Genomic DNA, 23,640 nt, shown 5'->3' on the forward strand with positions numbered 1-23,640 from the left:
AGACTGCCTGCAGTCTGGACTCGAGAGGAGAAAAAACAAAATTAATGACCCGGACCCGCGAGCTGATAGCGAAAGAAGAAGGATAAGAAGCAATGGACCTGCGAAGATCCTCTTTGAGCGTTATAACATGTTTCATGCTCCGGTCAGTGCTGCGCAACCCTTCGGCGCTTGTCACTTGAGCGATCCGAGGGAAACAGGTTCCGTTGCTCTGAGAACAGCCACGCGCAGAAATAGTCGTCATGAAGAGCCCAATTGTTATTTGTGAACATCTAGTCCTGAAATACTGGCCGAATTCACCGGTTAATTGTCTGACAGTACTAGCCTGAGTGGACTCGGAGTCAGCACAAAAGGCCAAAGACAGCCCAAATCCAACCTTCAAGGCCGCTTCAATTCTTCAGGGTCACCACTGTGTCAACGGCTGGGCAAGGCTGGGCATCATAGATCCTTCAAACCGCCGTCACAAGGACCACAAGCATGGGTTTAATCACAGCCTCTTCATGTGAACATCACACCACACCATGGTGAGTGCGTGAAGAATTTAAAGTAGTCAACAAGTGGTCAATGGGATCATATGATGGTAAGGAACGAAAAGCGGTGACATTGCAATAACCGTGACATCGATTATCTAGTCTGGCTTCCAGATCCCAGTGCACCCGGACTTCCTTCAACTGGATAAGAGAAGACCTCACCGATGCTCATCAAAGCAGAATATGGCCTAATATCAGTATTAGTATCACCGTACGTGTAAGTAGAGCCGTACGATCTAATTAGCCAAGAGCGCCTCCTTCCATTTACTTGGTCGCGAGCCCCTCTTAGTGTCTGAGAAGATGGGAATCCCCTGTGCCCGCTTGTCTGCCAGTTCCTCTTTCACATCTTCAACTTCTCGTAGCATTCTTGAGCGGCTCCTTGCGACTGCCTTCAAAATCTTATCCCTCCGCAGATGACCAGTGAAGCGCCAGTTCTTGCTCCCCGACTGGGACGTCCGCACCAGTTCATGTCTCCTCCATCTCTTCAATGCATCCAGCGCAAATTTTTCGTTGAGCCAATTCATCCGCTTCTTTCTGTCTTCTGCAGTCATGTCTTCCATTGCTTGAGGATAGTAGAACGGGTCGACGAGACCGACAACGGCACGCTTGTATGTCCGGTATGCTCGCGTCGTCTTTGCCCCATTATATTGGCGATATAACGGCGAGAAGTAGTTGGCAGTTCGGATGTAGGTAGTTTTAACGCCATACACGGAAGATAGATATGAGCGAACGTCTGTTTTCGTGACAGACATGGGAACTCGGAAAGTGGCTTCGTAGGGGTTATAGGGCTTGCCGGTGGGTGTAAAATTGCGCACCATGCGGAAGATGATGTTCGGGAGATAAATTCTCTGACCGACCACCTGCAGCTCTTTCTCTCCATTAATGTCTGTGACCTTCAGACCGCGAAGACGCGTCCGCCGTTCATTGAGGGCGTCAAGCCATTGAGCTTCCGTCATATCTCTCCCCCGCTCATCCATCAGCTCACCCTTGGCAAGGGCTCGTCTATAGCCCGAATATTCTGATTGAGTGAGGTCGCTGTCGGTAGGAGGTTTGAGGTGGGCCCGCTTGCGTTCGCGGCGTTCACGAACGGCCATTGGAGCTGAGGCATCTCTGGCAGCTGCTGCAAACTTTGGCAAGGCGCTGGCAGCCCGTTCTGGTGGTTGCGTCGAGTAGAGACGACGGGCTACGCGACACAAAGCCTGCATTCGCGAAAAATATTGGAATGAACGGAGAAAGAAAGTTTCTGAGCAAACCCATAATTGAAGAATTTGTAGACCACCATTAATCGCTTGATTTGGATATGTGACCCCCTTGTCTTCCTCGAACACGCAGGCTCGCAGCACTTGGTCATAACCGTGTTCTCGCTAATTTTCGTGAATTCATTGACCGTGGTCGCTCGCTAATCCAGGACTAGTCGGGCCATAATGGCTGCGTTTTCATTCTCTCGCATTGGCCGATCTATGAGGGGCATATTGGTCCCTACAGCCGCTATCATTGGCTTCTCATGCCTCCTGACATACTTCTTCGTATTATATCAGCCTACCGACGGTCCTGGCATTGCCCAGCGTCTAGGCTGGCAAGCTTGGGATGCGGTTGCCACCACCGACTACTTCGATAAGGGACCTTCTACGCCGCCAGTCACCGGTGACCCAGAGGAGGCACAGCCAATTCCGGGCAACGATGACGAGACAGACTGGTGGGATTCCTCATCCAATCAGCCCTGGGATACTACCGATGATATAGAGAGTTATCCTCTTGACGTTTGGGCTCCGCTCTTACCTCACGATACTGGCCGTACGTATGCTTGTCACTTTTGTCAGGGACTCAGTTCAATTCTCTATGTACAGTGTCTGAAATTGCCATCACGCGTTGCATGATGCCACCAGATCTCGTCGGGAACCTTTGCGCACCCAGCACGACCATCGAGCAGGACGCCATCAAAGGTAATTGGGTTAGAGTGGAACGGGATCTTAACAAGCAAGCTGGTCTCTGGACTCTGGTACGCACCACCACTAGTTCACGTTACCTATTTCATGACTTACCAAATTACTCCAGAATATCTACTACAGGCGGACGCGCCGCCTTGATATACCTCTCATTACCGACTTGCGCCTCCTTCCTGCCAATGTCATTCCCGAACCTCTCACGGACCCTTGGGTAAGAGTTGATCACTCCATCCGTGACGGCGTTATGCGTGCGGAACCACTGTACCTGTGGTACCTCCCGGGCAAAACGATGAGCGACATGACTTCGGAAGACAAGGCCAATCTCATTACCGAAGTCGACGTACTCTTCGGGGAGGACCGACCTTGGTACGGATTTGAGAAATTAGAGCCTCCCGTAACCCCAGAGAAGGAGGGGCAACTAGAGAGTGTGTATGTGACATACCGCCGCGGCGTTAAGTGTGAGCATTAACAGCTTTTATGCTCGTAGTAGACTGAGTATGATTTGCAGCGGTCCCTCGCGCACATCCTTTACACTTCTCACGAGACGGAAAATTCAAGATTTTGCAGGTCGCAGACCTGCACTTCTCCGTTTCCAGAGGCGTATGTCGGGAAACTGACATTGATCCCTGCGTCAACTCCGATAATCTCACCAACACGCTCCTCGCACACGTGCTGGACGAAGAAAAGCCAGACCTTATCGTCTTCTCCGGCGACCAGCTCAACGGGCAAGGAACATCTTGGGATCCCAAATCCGTCCTGGCAAAGTTTGCTGTAGCAGCTACAGATCGCAAGATACCTTGGGCAGCTATATTCGGCAATCATGACGAGGAGAACGGTGATGTGAAGCAGGAGCAGGTGCGTATGATGAAGGCCCTCCCCTACTCCATGGTGCAGAGGGGTCCGAAAGATATTCACGGTGTTGGGAACTACGTTCTGAACGTGAAGAGTGCTGATGCGTGAGTGCTTCCACTTCACGGTATTGGGGTACAAGCTGATCGCCTTTCATAGCTCCATGACATCGCTGCTGACGCTGTACTTTCTTGACTCTGGATCCTACTCGAGCGGTTACTTAGATTGGTTAGGTTACTTCTTCCCAACGGAGTACGACTGGATACACGAGGTCAGTGTTCCTTGATATCATCTCGTCAATTGCGCTCATAGCTCACCAGGACCAAATTAACTGGTTTTTGCAAGAATCATCCAAGATACAGCCCATAGAACGTCCGTTCACACCGGACACCGGCAAGGATTTTGGTTCCATATGGACCAGACAGTCCGATCAGATCACGCCCACGACGCGCAAATTAGCCAAGCCCAATGCTATGATGTTCTTCCACATTCCTCTGTGGGTTTCATACTTCCGTATTAGTCACTTTTAAGCTGACTTTTTCCCAGGCAAGAGTCATTCAGTACAGCGGACACGGACACGCGTACTGGCCAGCTGCTGGACATCGGTCTGCACGATCTGGAAGAACCCGGTTTTGCGAAGAAGAATGATGGAATGTTCGACAAGGGTTTGAAGAAAGCACTGGAGAGTGGTCATGTTACAGGTGGAGGCATACCCGAAGTGAAGGTGGTCGCAAATGGACACTGCCACAGTAAGTTTCAGCATTGAGTCTCCTGGATGCCGGATCTCATGTAGTGCCCCAGTCACGGAGGATTGCAAACGTATCAAGGATATATGGATGTGCTTTGGAGGCGGAGGGTAAGCAGCGCACCGTGCTCATCCGTCATTAATTGTGTTCATTGTATGATGCAGGTCGTATTCTGGGTACGGACAGGTTGGGTGGGTTGAATCATAATTTATGTTTCCGTATTTTCATCTCACTTACTGTGCCCTCAGGTTTGACCGGCGGTTCCGCATGTACGAGATCTCAGATTATGGAGAGACCATCCGGACGTACAAGCGCACAGAGAAGGACGAGATCCTCAACGACTACATTCTAGCTGGACCAAGGGCTCCACTATTCAACCCGCAGTCGTAGAACTATTGGGCAAAGGGCACATGGGATTTAATTTATAATTAGTGACCCTTCGCCACGGGTCTGTACATTTAGTATCACATTTCTGGCTCCTGAATCCCAAACTTTGAACCCGTACGGTGATCAAGCGTGAGGATCAGCGACCTTCAAGAAAGGCGCACCTGTTCTTGTTGTCACTGCCGTTCCGTGTACGCTATGCAATCAAGTCCTATTGTATCCCCCGTTCTTGGTATGTATCAGACGTATTCCGGCCACTGTCACTGTGCATATTCGATCATGATGGTGACTGTGGCTTCATTTGGAAATATATTCTCATGGCAGAAAAGGGCACCGAAGAAACCGAAGACCGCTGATCAGAATACTCCTGGCCTTGAGCTGCCTGGCATAAAGCACTCCTCCACCAACACACTGACCTCCTTTGTGCTCCTGAATGTCTTCGACGAGGTCAACGCCGCCGCCGCCGCCCTACGCGGGCCATAGTTCACGGCGAGACCACCAGTCAGTAACCTCGACCCATTCTTCAAGTTCATCCTCTTCACGCAGCAGCCGTTCGCACGCACATGTGAGTACCCTTATCTGCAATGTAATAACTAACTCATCCAGGGATGTAGCCCGCAGTTGAGTCTGCCGTCACACGTCTTCTCGTGGCCATCAAACAACTTCTTGAGTCCCTCACCCAATGGAGCACCGGCAAAATGGACGAGATCCAGGTGAGCGACGTCTACGTCCGCCTCGGGAATGACTTCAACGCGGCTGTGGCTGCATTTGCTGCATTTAATATCGATATGTCGTGCGTGCCTTTGCCTGCAGGTAGACATAACCCTCAACTACTAAGTATAACCTCACAGAGACCTCATGTCCGTGCCCGAAGACCTACGAGAGGTCCTCGAAACCTGCCTAGCAGAGGAAGCCACAACAGACAACCTCAACGTGTATCTACCCACTGTGCGCAAGATTATCACCAACCTCCTTCAGGGTCTCCGCGGCAAGCAGTCCATGTACCGTCGGATCGTGTCGGAGCACCAGACACGACATCGTTCGTCCCATTCACGGACAGACAGTCGCTCGTCTAAGTCTGACAAGGCTTCACGGCGTGATGACGATTCCAGACATCGGTCGCAGCTTTCGCGTAGCGTATTGGAGGAGGAGGGAGAGGGGGACAGGGATAGGGATAGGGACAGGGACAGCACGACAAGACAGTCTGCAAGATCGTCAGTAAAACGACAAGACCCAATTTCGCAAACCCCTCCGCCGCCATCTCCGCCATCCGTCTTTCGCGAACCTGACGATGAAACGTCGGCTCATGAAAACACGATCACCAGCAGCGCCAACGGGCACACCAATCGAGGCTCAGTCCCGCCTCAGGCACGACAATCGCAGAATGTGCACAAGCACAATGGTGACACACTTTCGCGTGATTCATCAGAGACCTTGGTCGCATCTTCCGTAACAGCAACTCCACATCACGCCCCACCCAGCGAGCCAGACAAGAATTTGCCTCAAACACCACCTCAGAGTGTCCCTGTACCTGCCTCCGTCAAGCGCTATTCGCTCGTCGATAGACCAGTTTCCCTATCGCCTCCCTTACTCCCTGCAGTGCTGATAGATGAAGCACCAACCCCTCCTAGCGAAATCTCCTCACCACAAACTCCCATCGACAGCCTGCAAGCACCTGCAGTCGCCAGCTCCCTAGCCGCATTGAAGAAGAGCGACGTGCTCGAGCGGCGTGCGTCGAAGCGTTTCTCGACGTACAACATCACGAAAATGACAGGCTCACGGGAGCGGTCAGGCAATCGGCGGTCGATGGCAGCAGGGTCATTGCTGACACCAGGGGACTTGGCGGTTCTAACAGAAGTGGATGAACCGGAAGTCAAGCGCACCGGCAGCGCGCGGTCTAACAGAACGATATCGCGAACGCCCTCGCCCATAGTCGAGGCGGAGGCAGCCCCTCCCGTTCCTCCATTGCCTTCGTTAATAGAGCCCGTTCGCTCCCAACGAGCTCGTACGCCGTCCAAAGCAGACAACGTGACAACAGAGCCTACGGTCTTTGAACAGACACCTGAACCTGTTTCCCTGACCACGTTCTCAGTTTTCTTACAAGTCGGGCGAGAAGTCAAGAAGGTCACCATCGAACCTGGTTTGTCCTTTTCGTCGTTGAGGATGTTATTCGTGGATAGGTTCTCGTATAATCCGGGTCAGGAGAATTTCCCTGCGATATACATACGTGACCCCTCTAGCGGTGTGCAGTATGAGCTGGAAGATATTGAGGAGGTGAAGGAGAAATGCCTGCTATCTCTCAACATCGAACGTGAGTGGAGTCGCGTTTCTTGTATTCTCATACTGATCTATTGTATTTTTAGCGCTCGATCAAATAAAGCAACACATCGACACTCAGATATCGACGCTGTCTAACGACCTTAAAGAACTTCGCACCGCGATTTCAAATGACCGTCGATCGTCCCACGTGAATCCCATCATCGCCCATGACTTCGTCGAGAGCACACCGAGGACAGATCGGCCATCCGAAAGGCAACTACACAATGTCGCACGTAGGCTCTCGCGCATCGTGGGTGACGTGAGCTCGAGCGGCAGTCCATTCATCCTGCCTCAGATGACTGGGCAGTCTCTTCAACTACAGCCCCAAACGACGGGGGCCTCGGCGATGTCCGAGTACTCCAACCGAGTAGTGGATGATCTGAAGACGCAGTTCGACGAGGTACAGAACCTGCGACGTGATCTAGGAATCATGAGACAGCTGTACACGGAGTTTATGAAGTCGACGAAGGACTCCTTGGGCGCTTTGCGGACACAAACGCAATCTGTGAAGCAGCTAGCGTCTGTCAAGGTTGGCGGCGCACGGGGCTTTATAGACCAGGGGAAGACGAAATTGGACACACGGAGTCAGAACGTGTTGACGAAGGTCGAGGAGTTGCAGGACACGGTGGAGGCACTCCGAGATGACGTTCTCAAGCGCCATATGACTCCCAAGCCTCAGCTAGTGAAGCAGATTCAGGAGGACATCACTTCCACTGCTACGGAGCTGGCTAGTCTCAAAGAGCACATTGATACCGTCAGGCCGATGTGGAAGAAGACTTGGGAAGAGGAGCTGCAGAATATCGTAGAGGAACAAGGCTTCCTCGGCCATCAAGAAGAATTCTTGACCGATCTCCTCGAAGATCACAAAGCTTTGGTGGACGTCTTTGGGCACGTTGACAAGGTCATTTCTATCCGCGGCACTACCCCCGGACGCAATAACAAAGGCCGTGGATTTAAGCCTCTTCCAGTGGACGAGGGCCATACTGGCCTGAGTACTGTCATGATGGAGATTCGGGGCGCAGCGGTTGACCCAGAGCGGCGGATGAAGGCAATTGAGGCAAACCAGAAAAACCGGGAACGAGACCTCGCGAGCCGGTCTGATGAATTTCAGGAGGAGCTGTCAGGATTCGTGGGTGGCAAGAGGTTGCGAATGACAGGCGGAGCTGAAGAGGTGGATAGAGTGCGGCAGAGAAGGAACGAGTTAGCGCTAAAAGCGATGTTCAACAGCGCATCAGCATCATCTGCTGACAACTTATCGGGTTTCCCGACTTCCCTGAGTGCTGGTTGATGGCCAACACTATTAGATTTGAACTTTGACGGGGACATTTGGTAGTTACCTGTCCTTGTGGAACCTGTATTTCATGCTTACTGGGACTTGGTTTTTCGTGTTGCACCTTGGTTTCATTAATCATATGGAGAGCCGACTGACATTGCATTTTGTTCATGTCTTACTTATGCCGATTTGGTACTACATATTATGTTCTTCGCTATTGACACAACGCACCCCTATGTGCGACCAACGTCTCCTGTTATACACATAATTGTTATCCAAGAAAGTCTCCCCTCTGCGGTGGGTCTAATGATACATAGCACTCTAATCCACAGCCCGTCATGTCATGAGGCGCCTAAGCAGTCGCGGCACCTCCGAGTTCATTATTCTCCAATGACTTTCTTATTGCTGAGAGGTGATTATTCCAAGGAGAAGGAATATCAGCACTATATATGGATGAAAGTCATTCATTCAAATTCTATGCCAATAAAATTCGGAGCCGCTCACAAGTTCATTGGCCTCTGGCGCCTCATCGGCTTGATCTCTCCTGGGATCTTAATATGCCGGGGTGTCCAAAAGAAATACGACAGCTTAAACGCCATAATGGCGAATTTGAACGGCTCTACCAGGAGCGTTGTTAAAGAGCAAGTCGTAGAATGCAATGGGCCTTGAGGACCACGGCCAGAGGCTCGGTAGTGGGGGAAAGAGGGAAATTACAGTGGTGCGTAAAGAAGTTCATATGCGCATCTGATATACCGCGAATTCCCCGGCCACAATGGTATGCCCGATGGCTATGTGACGTTTAAATGTTGGTCCCAAGAACTCCCCGAGCACAGCCATGGCATAGCAGACAATGAGAACTGCACAAAAGGAGATAAACCAAAAACAGTAACTTTGTCGACAAGCCGACCAGTGTGCACAAAAGCCTGGTATGAGTTGCTATGCCGCCTTTCGTCAGAAATTTTGTGCGAGTCCACTGTTCTCGAAGTGGATGTCCATTGTCGACAGATGTCGACCCTGGGATAATACCACAGTGCCTAAGTTGCAGTCCACAAGAGCCCACAAGCCGATGAATAACCAAGGCAACGTCTCGATGAATGATTCACGTACGTGAGCTCGTCGGGACTCGGGAGATAGGCTCTCATCAGATTAGATTTACCTTATCAGCTTCGGCGTCAACGATCGTACGAGGTATAGGGTTTACAGTATCCCAACGGAATGACACCAGCATTCCATTGGAATCCGGCAAATCACCGAGTTGCCTTTATTGATTGTACGACCTGGCAAGCTGCTACGTAATGGACCGGCATGTTCAAGTAGGGCGCGTATACTGCAGTAGGTCAAAAAAAAATGCGCGGCTTGTGCAGTGACATCAGCCCCGGCATCGACATGGTATGTGTGTGATAAGGATTCCGATAAGCATCTCGTTGGCATACTACGTGTCGGATACGTGGAAGAAGAGGGACGAAGGCTCCAGACATGAGGTACAGGTCCCAATCAAATGTTCCGCAGGCTCCTAGTATTAGGATTCTCACGTGAGCCGAACCTGGTGGACGCCGCCGGGCGCCTCAGAACCGCAGCGACCTACATAAATGGATGCATTCCTTGCAGCCGTCCGCCCAAGCTGCGCTCGGACATGAGGTCAGAATCCACCTCACATGCGCCTCATACCTCGGAGAGTCTTCCAGCCTCTCCGGATGAGAAGAAACCTGCCTTTTCCAAGGAGCTCGCACCCCCGGGACCGGAACATGTCGCTCTGGAAATCAAAGAGAATGCAAAGGGCATCCGAGCCTTTCTCCCCTGGCCAAAGAAATCATCCAAGAAAATAGAGAGCGAAGCCGAGAACGCAAAGGCAGCAGACGCACCCGTCCCTGCGTCATTCTTATCGTTATTTCGGTAAGATCATCCCACTCTCCTGATTGAACGTGGTAGTTCACCGACGCAGGTATTCAACTCGTTTTGAAATAATGTTAGACCTTTTTGGCATAGTCTTTGCTATTGCGGCTGGCGCTTCGCAGGTGAGTTCTCGGGTTTGCGAGCTACATTTCCTGATTGTCTGCCCTAGCCATTAATGACTTTCATATTCGGCAACTTGACACAAGATTTCGTTACATTTGGTTTAGTAGAGAACGAGTACTATCAATCGCTACAGTCCAATGATCCGAACGTGATTGAGCAGGCGCAGGCGGCACTAAATGCTGCTGCATCCGCATTCCGACATAACGCTGGACTAGATGCTTCTTACCTCACTTATCTTGGTAAGTTCTGAATTTGATGAAAATGACACCTGGTATCTGAACTTGGTACCAGGTATCGCGATGTTCGTATCCACGTATCTGTACATGTACACCTGGGTTTATACTTCAGAGCTTAATGGGAAAAGAATACGAGAGAGATATCTCCAGGCCATCCTTAGACAGGACATCGCCTATTTTGATGATGTTGGGGCTGGAGAGGTTGCGACCCGCATCCAAACCGATACTCGTAAGTCATACCGGACATTTCAGAGTGGATGGTCGATGTCACGTTCTGAAATAGACTTGGTACAACTGGGGATATCCGAAAAGGTCACTATTGCAGTCACTTTCGTCAGCTCATTCGTCGTTGGCTTTATAATTGCATATGTCCGGTCATGGCGTCTCGCTCTTGCGTTGTCGTCCATCCTCCCGTGCATCATGATCATAGGCGGCGTCATGAATAAGTTTGTGTCCAAATACACGCAGTGAGTGTACCTGCTGTTGAACTTGTCCTGAAGCTCTGATCTCCGTTCCATGCCAGATTGTCCTTGAAACATGTTGCTGAGGCGGGTAATCTTGCAGAAGAGGTCATATCCACGATTCGCACTGCACAGGCTTTCGGGACACAGAAAGTTTTGTCTGGAATATACGATAAGGACATCGATATAACTCGCGCCGTTGACTGCAAAGCGAGTATTGGGCAAGGTATAGGGTTAGGCTTCCTCTTTTTTGTGATATACAGCGCGTATTCGCTGGCGTTCGATTTTGGAACTACCCTCATCAATGAGGGCCAGGGTCTGTTCCCGTTTCTGTGCCGTGAAACTACATTTAACATTGGTTGGCAGCGAACGCCGGACAGGTCGTGAATGTCTTCATGGCCATCTTAATTGGATCATTCTCTCTTGCCATGCTTGCGCCTGAATTGCAAGGTAATCGTGGTCTCGCTTTTGTTTCGGAATTCTCATAATGCTTTAAGCCATTACACGTGCCTGTGGTGCTGCCGCCAAACTCTTCGCCACGATCGAGCGTGTTCCTGATATCGACTCTGCAAACCCAGGAGGGCTAAAACCTGCAAAAATTACTGGCGAGATTACGTTCAAGGACGTCAAATTCAACTATCCTTCTCGCGCAGATGTCCCAATTCTCAAAGGCATCAACATCACCTTTCCGGCTGGCAAGACAACTGCTCTCGTCGGCGCATCTGGATCTGGAAAATCTACGATTGTATCTCTCACAGAACGCTTCTACGATCCGCTCAGCGGCTCTGTTACGCTTGACGGAACTGACTTGCGGGAACTGAACATCAAGTGGTTGCGCTCTCAGATCGGTCTAGTCTCACAAGAGCCCGTGCTCTTCGCGACTACTATCAGGGGCAACGTCGCCCACGGTCTCATTGGCACACCATACGAGGATGCGTCTGATGAGGAGAAGTTTCAGCTCATAAAAGCAGCCTGCATCAAGTCCAATGCAGATAGCTTTATTACCCACTTGCCACAAGGATATGACACCATGGTTGGTGAGCGTGGTTTCCTGTTATCGGGAGGGCAGAAACAGCGCGTCGCTATCGCGCGAGCTATTGTGTCGGATCCGCGGATCTTGCTCCTTGATGAAGCGACGAGCGCCCTCGATACTCGATCGGAAGGGATTGTACAAGATGCTCTGGACAAGGCATCTGCTGGCCGAACTACCATCACCATTGCTCATCGCTTGTCAACCATCAAAGATGCTGACTGCATACTCGTAATGGGCGATGGACTGGTACTGGAGCGAGGGACTCATGCCGAACTCCTGGCAGACGAAAATGGGGCATACTTTCGTCTTGTCACGGCACAAACTCTTCGTGAGGGTCACGAAGATGAAGATCTGGATGCAGCGATATCAAGTCAGGAGAGAGATTTGGAGGAGCCTAGGTCAGGAGAAATCCTCGATCGGAAGAGCACCATTCGCTCCACCGGAAGCGACGTCGTCAGTCAATTAAAGGAGACAGTAGGGGATCGGGCTCCAGAAGAAGACTACGGTCTATTCTATTTGATGGGACGAATGGCTGGTCTTTACCGCGAAGGGCTTCGCCGATACTTTATCGGATCTCTCTTTGCCATGTGTAAGTTTCCGAAGCATATATTATCAGCTGATCTCAAATGTTTCTGCAGGCAATGGTGCCGCTTATCCTGCCTCTGGCATTATCTATGGTAAGTCTTGTCACCAAACCAAACAGAAACCATTTATCCTGGCATGCACTGGTAGGGCGCGCGATCGCCGGCTTTTCTGAGACCACAAATTCTGCGCGCCGCTACGCCGGCGACCGGAATGCTCTCTGGTTGAGTTACATATTTTCCTGGAGATCATGCTGGCACTTATTTCGAGCCAGGTTTTTCATTCTGGCCATTCTGTACGGCTTGTGTGTTGGTTTTCAGGGCTACTACTTTTCTTCTTCTGCCGCCGTCTTGACTGCCAAGCTCCGTTCAATGAGCTTCAAAGCCATCCTCCGACAAGACAGTGAGTGCTTAATCGCTAACGTATTTTTCTCACTCATGGAATCAGTCGAGTACTTTGATAACGAGAAGAACAGTGTGAGTCCTATAACTCCCTAGCTCATGCAAAACCCTCAATGGACTCTGTAAGACTGGCGCTCTGACGTCAAGCTTGAGTGAAAACCCTCAAAAGATCAATGGTCTCGCTGGCGTAACTCTGGGAACGTGAGTATTTGAGTACTCCCAAAGTAGTGTCATTACTGACTTTGGTTAGAATCGTCCAATCTATCACAACTGTAGTTGTTGGTATGGTCATTGGCTATGCATATGCGTGGAAGCTGGCTATTATCGGCATGGGTGCGTCCCGATTTCCGATTTCATGCCTTCCTCTTACAAATTTTGTCGTTATCTAGCATGTCTCCCTATCCTGGCGTCCGCTGGATTTATACGTTTGGTACGTGACTCGCGTAATAATCTCCCGTCGCGCTAAACACCTTCTAGCAAGTTGTTGTTCTGAAAGATAAGAAAAACAAGTCAGCGCATGAAAGCTCTGCTCAGATTGCCTGCGAAGCTACTGCAGCCATCCGTACTGTTGCATCATTGACCCGGGAAGAGCATTGCCTCGATCTTTACAGACAAAGTTTGGAAGAACCCATCAGAAAAACCATTAGGACGGCGCTCTGGAGCAACATGCTGTTCGCAATCTCTCAGTCTATGGCATTCTGGGTAATCGCTTTAGTTTTCTGGTATGGCGCGACGCTCGTTTCACGGCTTGAAATGACCACGCAATCATTCTTCATTGCTTTGATGGTACGGCCATTTCGTAAACCTTTGCGCATTATTGAAGTAAACAAAACACCGGCAGACTACAGTATTTAGCGCAATGCAGGCCGGCAACGTCTTCGCATTTGTGCCTGACGTCTCATCAGCCAAAGGGGCCGCGAACGCAATTATCAGGCTCCTTGATTCGACTCCTACGATTGACGCAGAGTCAACGGAAGGCAAAAGTGTTCCGAGCGAATCTATCAAGGGCCACATAGTGCTGGAAAACATTCATTTCAGTTACCCCACCCGTCCCGGATTCCGGGTTCTTCGTGGCCTCTCGCTTACTGTCGAACCTGGAACTTATGTTGCTTTAGTCGGCTCTAGCGGTTGCGGCAAAAGCACAGTGTAAGTCTTACCACTGCGTCGTATTCGAACAGGCTGCTGAGAGTTCATTTCAATCTAGCATCCAGTTACTAGAGCGTTTCTATGATCCACTTTCTGGACAGATCTCGCTCGATGGGGAGCATATCGACGGATGTAATGTCCAGGCATATCGACAGCATATTTCACTTGTGTCGCAAGAGCCTGTGAATAGACTCGTGATTTTCATCTCTTGGTAGAGAGAGCTGACTGCTTGTCTTGCAGACCTTGTACGCGGGGACTATCCACTTCAATATCTTGCTCGGTGCCGCCAGATCAGAATCTGAGGTTACACAAGAAGAGATCGAGGCTGCATGCCGCGATGCCAATATACTAGATTTTATTCAATCACTTCCAGAGTGAGACCTCAATACTACGAGAACTTGAGGCTTACTGACATGATAATAATAGTGGGTTCAATACCGAAGTCGGTGGCAAAGGATCACAGTTGTCGGGGGGTCAGAAACGTGTGTATCATTCATTGACAGGTACCTTTCTTTGTACGCTGAAATCATGATACAGAACGTATAGCAATCGCTCGCGCACTACTTCGGAACCCAAAGGTTCTTCTGCTCGACGAAGCCACATCAGCCCTCGATTCAAATTCAGAGAAGGTTGTGCAAGAAGCTCTTGACAAAGCTGCCAAAGGTCGTACCACCATTGCCATCGCCCACCGTCTTTCGACTATCCAGAACGCTGATCGCATGTGAGTCAATGGAGAGCATCGTCACCGTTAAAACTTTCTCACTGCTTTACAGACATTTCGTCAAGGACGGGAGAGTCAGCGAATCTGGAACACATGATGAGCTTCTTGCGCGGAGAGGGGATTATTACGAGTTTGTCCAACTGCAAGCACTGAGCAAGAAGTAGTGGAAGTTTAACGACGCCTGATGCCCCCCATGTATTAATGAATCGATTAGATCACCGACTATACAATCACACTTACATCAGTGAATCGATGAGTCAGTGATATGGTAGCTGTGGGAACTGTAGGACAATATAATTCTGCTCCCGCTAAATATGCCTATGTATACTGCGAGAAACTTGAGTATTGGTACATAGCTATCATGGATGTCAGAAAATCCAGATTACCATGAAGAGTTCGCAACAAAGTCATAACTTTGCACCATCGCGGCCAGTAAGCTATAACAGCGTAATTAGATACTACTTGTCGAGCAATATTGTATTCTGTTATTATATTTGGACCTACAATGTTATCTAAGGCTTTATCATGGAAATTACCACTAGCCCTTGTCATCCAATCTACATTCATATGAGAGCTCCCAACAAGGTCATGGCTTTGCGCCATTGCAGCCGGCAAGGTATAATAGCGTGATCAGGTCCAGGCTACTTGTTAAGCAATATCATATTGCCTTATTTATGTTGGACTTACAATGCTATATTGTGTGCCTCAAATATTGCATCAATTATATTGATATATGCGATCATGTATTTATGGCCTCAATTTACACCCCGGCACTAACTCGAACAGATTCTGGTGATAAGTACATAGTGTGAGTGTGTTGATTCAATATCATAAATGTGCGCTGGGCCAGTATGTGTCGCTCACAGATGGATGAAGAGGTTTGAGGTCTGTGGATATCATTTGACTCGGAGGTGCCCAATGAGCGCAAAGCACCCCAATAACATATCCCACGTTTGCCAGACTTTCATCACGAAATCGGGGAGGAGGTGCTTTTTATAGATGAACTTTGCAAAGTCGGACCAAAATTTTATGGCATTTTATGATAATATACCGTATGATAATATATTATACACACACCAGCAAAATGACATCAAGGGATACAATATCGCAAGCATGCTACAAGTCTGATAAAAATATGCAACACTGCACAATTATGTTTATTGTGTGACAAAGTAATACACAGGCAAGAGAAAAATGGCACCAAAGGACAAGAAATTATAAGTTACCCACCATTCTGATGGATTTTTGCAATACCTCATGCATATGATTATTTTACGACAAAGTAATATACAAGCAAGAGAACAATGGCGCAAAAGGACAAGAAATTGTCAGTAACCTGCAATTCCGATGGAGATATGCAATGTCTCGCAAAGTATGATTAGCCTACACAAATCAATATCCAATCAAGATAAAAATGGCACCAGCATCAGGAATTTGGGTGGAGCTTGTAGCTACTACAAGATACGTACACAATCCCTGCAATACGAATAATAATACGAATAATAGCATGGGAAAAGCGGTGTCCAAACACAGCACGAACACGATCGAATGAGGGCAGTAAAGAAGCTGTAGCGCCCACCAACCCAGTCCCAGAAGGTGAACATGTTTGCCTTGTCAATGCCAAACGCGGTGACAGCCTGTGTTCGTGCTGAGGGCGACGAAGTGCTTTGCAACGTGTGTTTTGTCCTTGGCTGTCGCCAAAAACCAATCGCGAGCGGATTCGGCATTGGTGATGGTCTCTTGGGTGGTAAAGGTTTTAGAGGCGATGATGAAGAGGGTGCGCTCGGGATCGCAGAGTCTGAGAGTCTCAGCGAGGTGGGTTCCGTCGGTACCCAGGTCTTGAATCGTTCTCAACGAGGGTGTCCCAGTGGGACCATATGATAGAGTCACCTTCCGCAGCCGAAAATAAGTCACCAGGAGCTGATCTCCCGAAAACGAAGATTCGCCGTCCTCATCCTCAGAACCGAAGATGCCAGGTTTCTCAAGTCATCTGCTGGGTCAATTTGGGCGCCTGTTCTCATTCTCCAGCTTGCCGGTAGTTGAGGAAACAATGGGTATCACAGGACCTGGTGGAGACATACTTGAGGCGCCATGATGAATCTACCAAAAGAAACGGGTTTCGATACTCGCGGCGGTGAAAGGGTAGAGGTAGGGACAGGAATGAATAGACGGGCGAGAACCTGAAGCCTTGGAACGATCTCGAGCATCTGCGATTCGTCAAGCAGACGGAAAACGGGTCCTTCCATGATGATACCACCAGCCGTGTATATACCACACTGCGTGGCGATCGAACGCGCCGTCAGCACATTATCACCCGTGCACATCTTCACAGCGACACCAGCTTTGTGGCGATCAGAGACTGCTTCTCGAACACCATCCCTGAGCGGATCTTCGATTCCAACGATGCCGATCAATGTCAGGTCTTTAGCGATGACGTCGTATGACACCTACAACCAGGTCAGTATGACGAAATGCGACTGCAAGTATACCTACTTCGTCAATAGCAGAGACTTGAATCCCAGGTGGTGGCCAAGACGGAAAGTCTTTGTAGCACAAGCTGATAGTCCGCAGAGTCTGATTCGCGTAGAAAATGATAGTCCTCGTGATGTTCTCCTCAGAGAAGCCATTGATATGAACACTGCCAGCAGACACAGGATACAGCTATTGCAAAACTCAGAACAAATCACGGGGTAGTAGATGAGGAATCGTACTGTATAACAGCATGCAACTAAGTAATTGTGAGGAGGAAGATTATTCTTGGATGCTCCAGCGTGTCTGGTTATCGTGAGCATTCGCACGTTATCCAAAGCAAAGTATAGTGCACGCACCCCTCGAAAAGGCAAAATATTGCAACAGCCTTGTCTGGGCGGTCCTGGAAGAACTCTTTCCATCGTGGCTGAAAAGCTGATCCCATAGCTTCCAGCTCGTCGCCGTCAGGACGCCATTTGATTTTTGCATCGCTGCCACTGAAATGCTAATTAACACGCCACCAGCAATGACGGTTTCATACCAACTTTTGGGCAACGAGTGACTTGGCATCGATTTTCCATTTTGCCAGGTTTTCTACAATGTTTGGGCGATTAAATGGACTTGGAATATGGCGAGAACATGCTTACCCTGTATAGCACTCTCCTTTCCACGCCAGAGGGGGGTCCATAGTAACAGCTTCGTCAGCAGCAAAGTGTGGAAGAAAGGCGCCATTGTGATCTCATAACTCTAAGTTAACATCATGAAACAAATGGTTGAACGCGAACCTCGATAATTTTCTCCAACGCCAGGCAAGTCCACCAATTGCTCGATACCGCACCGCTTCAGAACCGCATCGACACTGATCCCAGATCTCTCGAGAATGGCCGGCGAACCGAAAGCGCCCGCAGAGATAACAACAAGCTTTGATGCCCTCACGATGCTCGATGACTTATCCGCATCTGGGCAAGATATCAGATCGCTGGTGAACTCAACACCTACGGCACGCTTATCTCTTTCATGAAAAGACATCAGCAGTTGGGCACGATTATTACCCGAATGTACAACACTCACTCGAAGATAACACGCTTAACGCGCTTGCCAACCCATATTTGTAAATTCTGGTTGTGAGCTTGGTTGTAGACATAGTGGTGCGGTCCACTCACCCATTGATCGCAGAAACGGTGCGGTAGTCTTAAGGACTCGTCAATAAGTGCTCGACGTCTTGCAATGCTTTGGGACGCACCAAGGTGTGGTTGGACGCAGTATTCCCGCGTCACTGCAGCTGCATTGATTGCGGCTAGCTCTCCGTCACTCATGCGAGGGTCTGCAGCCATGATGCACAGGTGAGGCTGGCGTGGCGTTGGCGGGCGCAGGAGATTGTGCTTTCGGACCTAGTTTATTGAACAAGGCTTTAGAGACGTCGCCGTTGGTTTGAAGTGATTTATGGCTGTCAGAGGGGTCGCTGTGACCATTGTCGGTGTGGTTGTAAGAAAAATGTTTTCCCAAAAAGGCAAAACATTCTCGTTTCTCCAGACCTACTATGTAAAATCCCACCACCGATAATCTCCTTCACCGTGACTGCTACAACACCTCCATGGAGCAGAACAATCAAGCCGGCGCTCAAGATCAAAACAATCAACTAAACGTTGAAGGACAAAACAATCAACTCAACTTTGAGCCTCCAACACAATCGGTAAGTTCTAAATGTGAAGAATTGCGTATTAAATTATAGCTTATCTGATCTTGATGTTAGGTAGGACTACTTGATCACCTGCTCATTCCTGGGCCGTTGGTCGTCAGCGACTCAGCGATTGTACGTATTGATTACGATTTAAGTGATTCCAACACTGACAATGTCCAGGCGACTTGGAACGCCGCCAGACAAACGGCCCAATTTCGCACTCAACACGGTGGTTCCGTGCTGCCGCACGAACCTATTCATACCACTGCGGAAGACCGGTGTTGGTTGACGTTAATGGCGTTGCGGAGAGAGGGGGAACTCGAGGAGACCGTGAGGTACCTCGAAAACGCTTGGAGGGAGTTGGATGAGGTAAAGAGGCTGTTGGGGATAAGAAATCAGTAGAACCGTCCCCCGCTACTTTGAACAAAGCCGCAATGTTTTCCAACGGGCACCTTCACCTGTACGCACAACATTATATTAGCATTACACCAATAGCGCAAAAGTGAAACTCTCACGTAGTGAAGAACGCCCGCAAGGTCTCTTCAGAAACCAAAGGCGACAACCCACCAACGAACACAGTTGTGCTATAGGGGTCGGTGGAAGTGAGCTGCTCGCCATTCGGTCCGATGAGGTTTCCAAGGATGGCACGTGCTTGAGCGTGGTGTTTCCACGACTCTTCGTAGATGATATACCGCCGTGCCACGGAATGATCTTGCGAGTCATGCGCCGAACCAGAGGGAACAATGCCTTTGGCGTTATTAGTGGAGCCAGCGTTGGCGTACTGGTGGGCGAGCGCAAGGACATTAGCGGAGAGACCAAGCATCCACGTCGAACGGGTTTTAACGATGTGATGTTGGAGGCGAAAAACATGGTGGAGTGATCTCCTAGGGCGACCAGCAATTTACAAAGTGAATGAGACACGCCGTCGACTGAACCGGCTGGGTATCGGATAACAGTGAGTATTCATATCGAGTGAGCATTTGCAACCAACAAGGCTCACCACGATCTCCATAGGCATCAAGCCACACAAGAAGCGGCTCCGTCAACGTGCCTGTACCCGCACCTCCAGCCAACGAAGACCTCGTCATAATCTCCTGCAAGACATCAGAAGCCGTTGAGAAATTCGACTCGTCAAATCCAGAGTCTGGTGCGGGCGTCATTATCGTGATCAACAGTGGAATAATGGGTGTGATATCACTTGTGTGAGGCATTAAGTTGCAAATCGAGCAGAGTATAAAAGAACGTTACTTGGCCCGTAATGTGTATATCCATGCTTGAAAGCACTTGAGTGCAGATTGCAGTTCAGGCAATATGAGAGTCGGTCGAGTGATAGACGTTATTACAGCTTGGACTACCATCGGAGAGGCGTCAAGAAGAGACTGGTGCATTTGCATCCTGGTACGAGATTGGTGATGATGCAGAGTGATTCCAATCGTCGCACTCACTTACTGGGCCCTAGAAGGTCGGCCGTTTCGACCTCTTCATCGACTATGGTAAGGAAGGCAAGGAGTTGTTCTGGAGGCATGCCAGAGGAAGAGAGAGAATTCACTGCCGACACTATCCAGTCTGGCCACCTTGAGGGAGAACCAGGCGCAAATTGGAGTGCAAGTGATGTGATCTGCAAACGATCACTAGACGAACTTCAGTCTAGGACTTGAACTCACTGTGACAAACAGTTTGCGGCACACTACTTCGCCTTTTCCCGTCAATGTTGAGTGAGAGGTGAGCTTGAGCAGTAAGTCTCGTAGATGTTCGGCGTTTTCCTCAGGAAATGAATCCCTGCAGCAATATAGCAGTTGATCGGTACCATTGAAAGGAGGAAAAGGTAGAGCATTTACCAGTCGCACATGATCTTAACCTGCGCAGTATGTGCGCCAAAGAATTGCACATTTGTGTCGGGATGTTCGAGGAAAGATACAATCAACGCCCATGCCTCAGGTCGTCTCTGAATCTCGACCAGCTCTTGTTGGATCCGTCGTTAATCCACCTGGGCCTGTGCGCTCGAATATGCTTGTTGTATTAACTGTGGAAGTGTCGTAAGAGATCTCCCCAATGAAGTGCAGACATGAAGTATGTACTTGCGCTGCTTATTGCACGTCAGGTGGAGACAAATCTGGGAGAATAAACTTGCCACCCCAACACTCTCACCCCAGCCAAGGCACCCACTGTTCTTGGGGCCACCCGTCAAGCGCGTGCTGAGACTATGCGCAAGCTCGTGGATGACGATGTCAGCTTCCATGTCACCATCGCGGTAAGGGTTTGCCGTGTTCCAGAGGTACATACGGCATCGACTGGTTCACGAAACATAAGTATCGATCAGGATAAGGAAAAACAACAACCCACCCATTCTGCGCATTGGGGGGCGTCATAAAATTGGCATTGTTAAACCCACTGCCGTCCTGTGCATTCGTAATCACAGCATCTGATTCCTCACCGCCACGTCCAAAGTAAAACTCAACGGTAGGTCAAGTCGTGGAACATGTTGCTCGTGTAGAAGAGCTGTGTCACGGTTGCATCGATGTGATCCTGTGTGTCCGCCATGTTCTCCTCTGTGTTGCCCTTTGGACTCGGGGATGACCACCTTGAGGACGATCTTCTTCCTCTCTTCATCAGAGGTTTGAAATTCACGAATGAGAATGACTGTGACTTCCTTGGTGTAGTAGGATGCGTACTCGGGGTCCATGAGGGGAATAATGAAACCGATAGCCTTCAAGAAGGCAGCAAGACCCTTGCCGCGATGCAGACGAATACCAAGCCAGAGAGGCTTCAGTACCTCATCGAAGGACTCGATACCGTAGGGCGTGGCTGCTTCAGCAAGGGCGGCAAGCCCGAGTGCAGTCATGGTCCGCACTTTCTGCTGCTCATCCTGCAGACCGTGCGCAATGCAGGCCACGAGATTACGAAGATGGGGGTAAGACGGCGCAGCCCATCATGATAGTGATCTGTTGCACGATACGGATACGGGTATGACGCGCCTGCCACGACTTCTTACTGCGACACACGGCCTTGAGGAACGGCAGGAGGGAGGGGATACCGAGCGCGGAACAACGACAGAGAATGCGCGAGCGGTGGTATTACGGACGTACTCGTCAGCATGGTCAATGTCAGGACGCATAGTGAAAATCATGTGTGCAAAACCGGCAGCTTTGGAAAGGTTTGGATATGATCTCGCGACCCTCCACACGAGCGTAGTAATCCTCATCAACGAGGAGTGGCTCAATGACAACGAGAATTTTGTGAATGTACGGGCGGACGAGGTCATCCGTCATTCAGCTGACAGACCCACTCGTGTCTCATGTATCTGGTGAATCGTACATGGCCCGCATCTGTTTCTCGGACAGTCTCGCAGTCTACGAGGGACTACAGTTCGTGATCTGTCAGCACAACTAACAGGACAAAGTCTGGGGTCACTCACGTCAAGTAGTGCGCCGTCCTGATTATCGCTAGCATGTACAACAGTGGCCTTCAGCGTGAGCGAAGGATTGACACCACGAACGGGTGGGAAGGACAGTTCTACTCGATGTGAGTAGATGTGCAGGAATGATAAGTAGGTTGCTCACCGAATTGTTCATCTCCATGATTGAGCAACTCATCCCACGATGTTTGAAGTTTTCCGATGATTTCACCATTGCCCAGCGTTCGATCAAGCTCAAAGAACACTCTAATCTCCATTGTTAATGCAGGTGACTGACGTGATGATCTGTAAACCGAAGTTCAGTATTGAATCGCGTCTGAAAACGCCATCATCTGGCGGCGCAGTTCTACCACCAAAAGTGAAAACGGAGACAGGAAGATCTCTGCAACCGTCCTCTAAGAACATAGAGATTCACATTCTGGGTGCCGACAATACCGTGGAAGAAGTAACAGGACGCCATGACGAAGAAGTTGAACTGGGACACAACGCACCAAGGCATGAAAGGGGCTCGCAAGCCTGAGCGGAGTACACGCCTGAGTCAGAGTGAAACTTCATCAAAGGGGCTTGGGTGGAGCGCGCACATGGAGTCGATGCGGATTGGTCCCGCGAGATCAAACACTTTGTCCTTACATAAGATGGTGAGGGTAGAATGACAAAGGAATATACCAATAAGAATACGACCTACGAAGTTGCAAACACTGAGAGTTTAGACTTGTGCTGCTTGCCATCGCGGAGGCTTCTAACTCGTCGTAGTTAGGATTCCCTTTGGCATATGATACTTGAGATATGGGTATACCCTGGAGGTTCATGAGATAATTGAAGTGCGTGACACAAATTGCCTCTCACCAATGATGGATACAATTGCAGCTTCCTATAATGAAGGGCGCTCTTACATTGTACTTGCTTGAGAAAATATACCGTGGTCCATATTGGAACGCTTGTGAGCACATTCGGGGGGACGGTCATCCTTATGGTGGGACCCACTTCAACATTGGATCCTTTGAGCTCGAAGGGACTTACAGTTGTGCCTGCCATGTCTGAAATCCAAGTCCTGCGATGATTGTAGGCTAGACTTGGCAGTCAGACCACCATTCGCAATTTCCTTCGACGACGAACGTACCAGGAAAAGGCTGAGCGAGTACAGCACAAAAGAAAATCCATGGAAAAGGAATGCATATGCCCAGACTAAGTGGTCGCTGAAAGCATCTAGAACTGACGACCATTTGAAGGCTTTGGTCAGTTCCTGCATCGGAGTCTGCTCGTAATCTATCTAGCAGGCTGTGTTGTGTCTGCTTCAGATAGCTGCAACAAGTTGAAATTTGGGGTTGACGAAGACGGAAGGATAAAACGCACAAATTTTGCCTCGTGAGACCAAGTCGGCGCAATGAAATATGCGATGAGGGAAACGACCACTGTGAGGATTCCCTCAAGAATG

General features: G+C 49.6%; 7 protein-coding genes across 7 annotated transcripts; 3 read left to right on the top strand and 4 right to left on the bottom strand.

The window, feature by feature from the left end:
* Window positions 1-387: 387 nt before the first annotated feature.
* DEU56DRAFT_91890 (uncharacterized protein) lies at window positions 388-1,833 on the bottom strand. The gene has a single exon (XM_041358192.1). The coding sequence runs from the start codon at window positions 1,730-1,732 to the stop codon at window positions 764-766; it is 969 nt and encodes a 322-aa protein (XP_041203036.1). The 5' UTR covers window positions 1,733-1,833; the 3' UTR covers window positions 388-763.
* Window positions 1,834-1,951: 118 nt separating this feature from the next.
* DEU56DRAFT_918061 (Metallo-dependent phosphatase-like protein) lies at window positions 1,952-4,458 on the top strand (the record flags this gene model as incomplete). The annotated part of the gene is made up of 10 exons (XM_041358068.1): window positions 1,952-2,321; window positions 2,375-2,526; window positions 2,583-2,931; window positions 2,982-3,429; window positions 3,482-3,593; window positions 3,643-3,818; window positions 3,869-4,071; window positions 4,124-4,178; window positions 4,233-4,259; window positions 4,317-4,458. The coding sequence occupies 10 exons, from the start codon at window positions 1,952-1,954 to the stop codon at window positions 4,456-4,458; spliced, it is 2,034 nt and encodes a 677-aa protein (XP_041203037.1).
* A 354-nt stretch (window positions 4,459-4,812) lies between these two features.
* On the top strand, window positions 4,813-8,209 carry DEU56DRAFT_833609 (actin interacting protein 3-domain-containing protein). Its single transcript, XM_041354663.1, has 4 exons — window positions 4,813-5,017; window positions 5,067-5,245; window positions 5,304-6,763; window positions 6,816-8,209. Exons 1-4 carry the CDS (start codon window positions 4,886-4,888, stop codon window positions 8,057-8,059), a joined length of 3,015 nt encoding a protein of 1,004 aa, XP_041203038.1. The 5' UTR covers window positions 4,813-4,885; the 3' UTR covers window positions 8,060-8,209.
* Window positions 8,210-9,565: 1,356 nt separating this feature from the next.
* DEU56DRAFT_833614 (P-loop containing nucleoside triphosphate hydrolase protein) lies at window positions 9,566-14,946 on the top strand. The gene is made up of 22 exons (XM_041354664.1): window positions 9,566-9,937; window positions 9,987-10,059; window positions 10,107-10,299; window positions 10,352-10,525; window positions 10,580-10,763; window positions 10,820-11,073; window positions 11,124-11,207; window positions 11,255-12,379; window positions 12,429-12,467; window positions 12,523-12,595; window positions 12,647-12,774; window positions 12,820-12,848; window positions 12,901-12,974; window positions 13,024-13,106; window positions 13,163-13,203; window positions 13,251-13,559; window positions 13,615-13,919; window positions 13,978-14,101; window positions 14,160-14,293; window positions 14,346-14,401; window positions 14,457-14,640; window positions 14,693-14,946. Exons 1-22 carry the CDS (start codon window positions 9,678-9,680, stop codon window positions 14,802-14,804), a joined length of 4,038 nt encoding a protein of 1,345 aa, XP_041203039.1. The 5' UTR covers window positions 9,566-9,677; the 3' UTR covers window positions 14,805-14,946.
* Window positions 14,947-17,467: 2,521 nt separating this feature from the next.
* Window positions 17,468-18,260, bottom strand: DEU56DRAFT_720701 (uncharacterized protein; the record flags this gene model as incomplete). The annotated part of the gene is made up of 5 exons (XM_041347684.1): window positions 17,468-17,614; window positions 17,651-17,729; window positions 17,781-17,847; window positions 17,895-17,980; window positions 18,181-18,260. Coding segments are annotated over 5 exons (459 nt in total), but the record flags the coding sequence as incomplete, so codon positions are not given.
* A 2,508-nt stretch (window positions 18,261-20,768) lies between these two features.
* DEU56DRAFT_746411 (Fungalysin metallopeptidase-domain-containing protein) lies at window positions 20,769-21,225 on the bottom strand (the record flags this gene model as incomplete). Its single annotated transcript, XM_041349198.1, has 2 exons — window positions 20,769-21,081; window positions 21,134-21,225. Coding segments are annotated over 2 exons (405 nt in total), but the record flags the coding sequence as incomplete, so codon positions are not given.
* Window positions 21,226-21,452: 227 nt separating this feature from the next.
* DEU56DRAFT_711836 (uncharacterized protein) lies at window positions 21,453-21,632 on the bottom strand (the record flags this gene model as incomplete). The annotated part of the gene is made up of 1 exon (XM_041347515.1): window positions 21,453-21,632. A coding segment is annotated over one exon (180 nt), but the record flags the coding sequence as incomplete, so codon positions are not given.
* Between the last annotated feature and the right edge of the window lie 2,008 nt (window positions 21,633-23,640).

The sequence above is a fragment of the Suillus clintonianus genome (assembly GCF_016758775.1).
Source record: "Suillus clintonianus strain FC179 chromosome Unknown DEU56scaffold_122, whole genome shotgun sequence".
Lineage (NCBI taxonomy): Eukaryota > Fungi > Basidiomycota > Agaricomycetes > Boletales > Suillaceae > Suillus > Suillus clintonianus.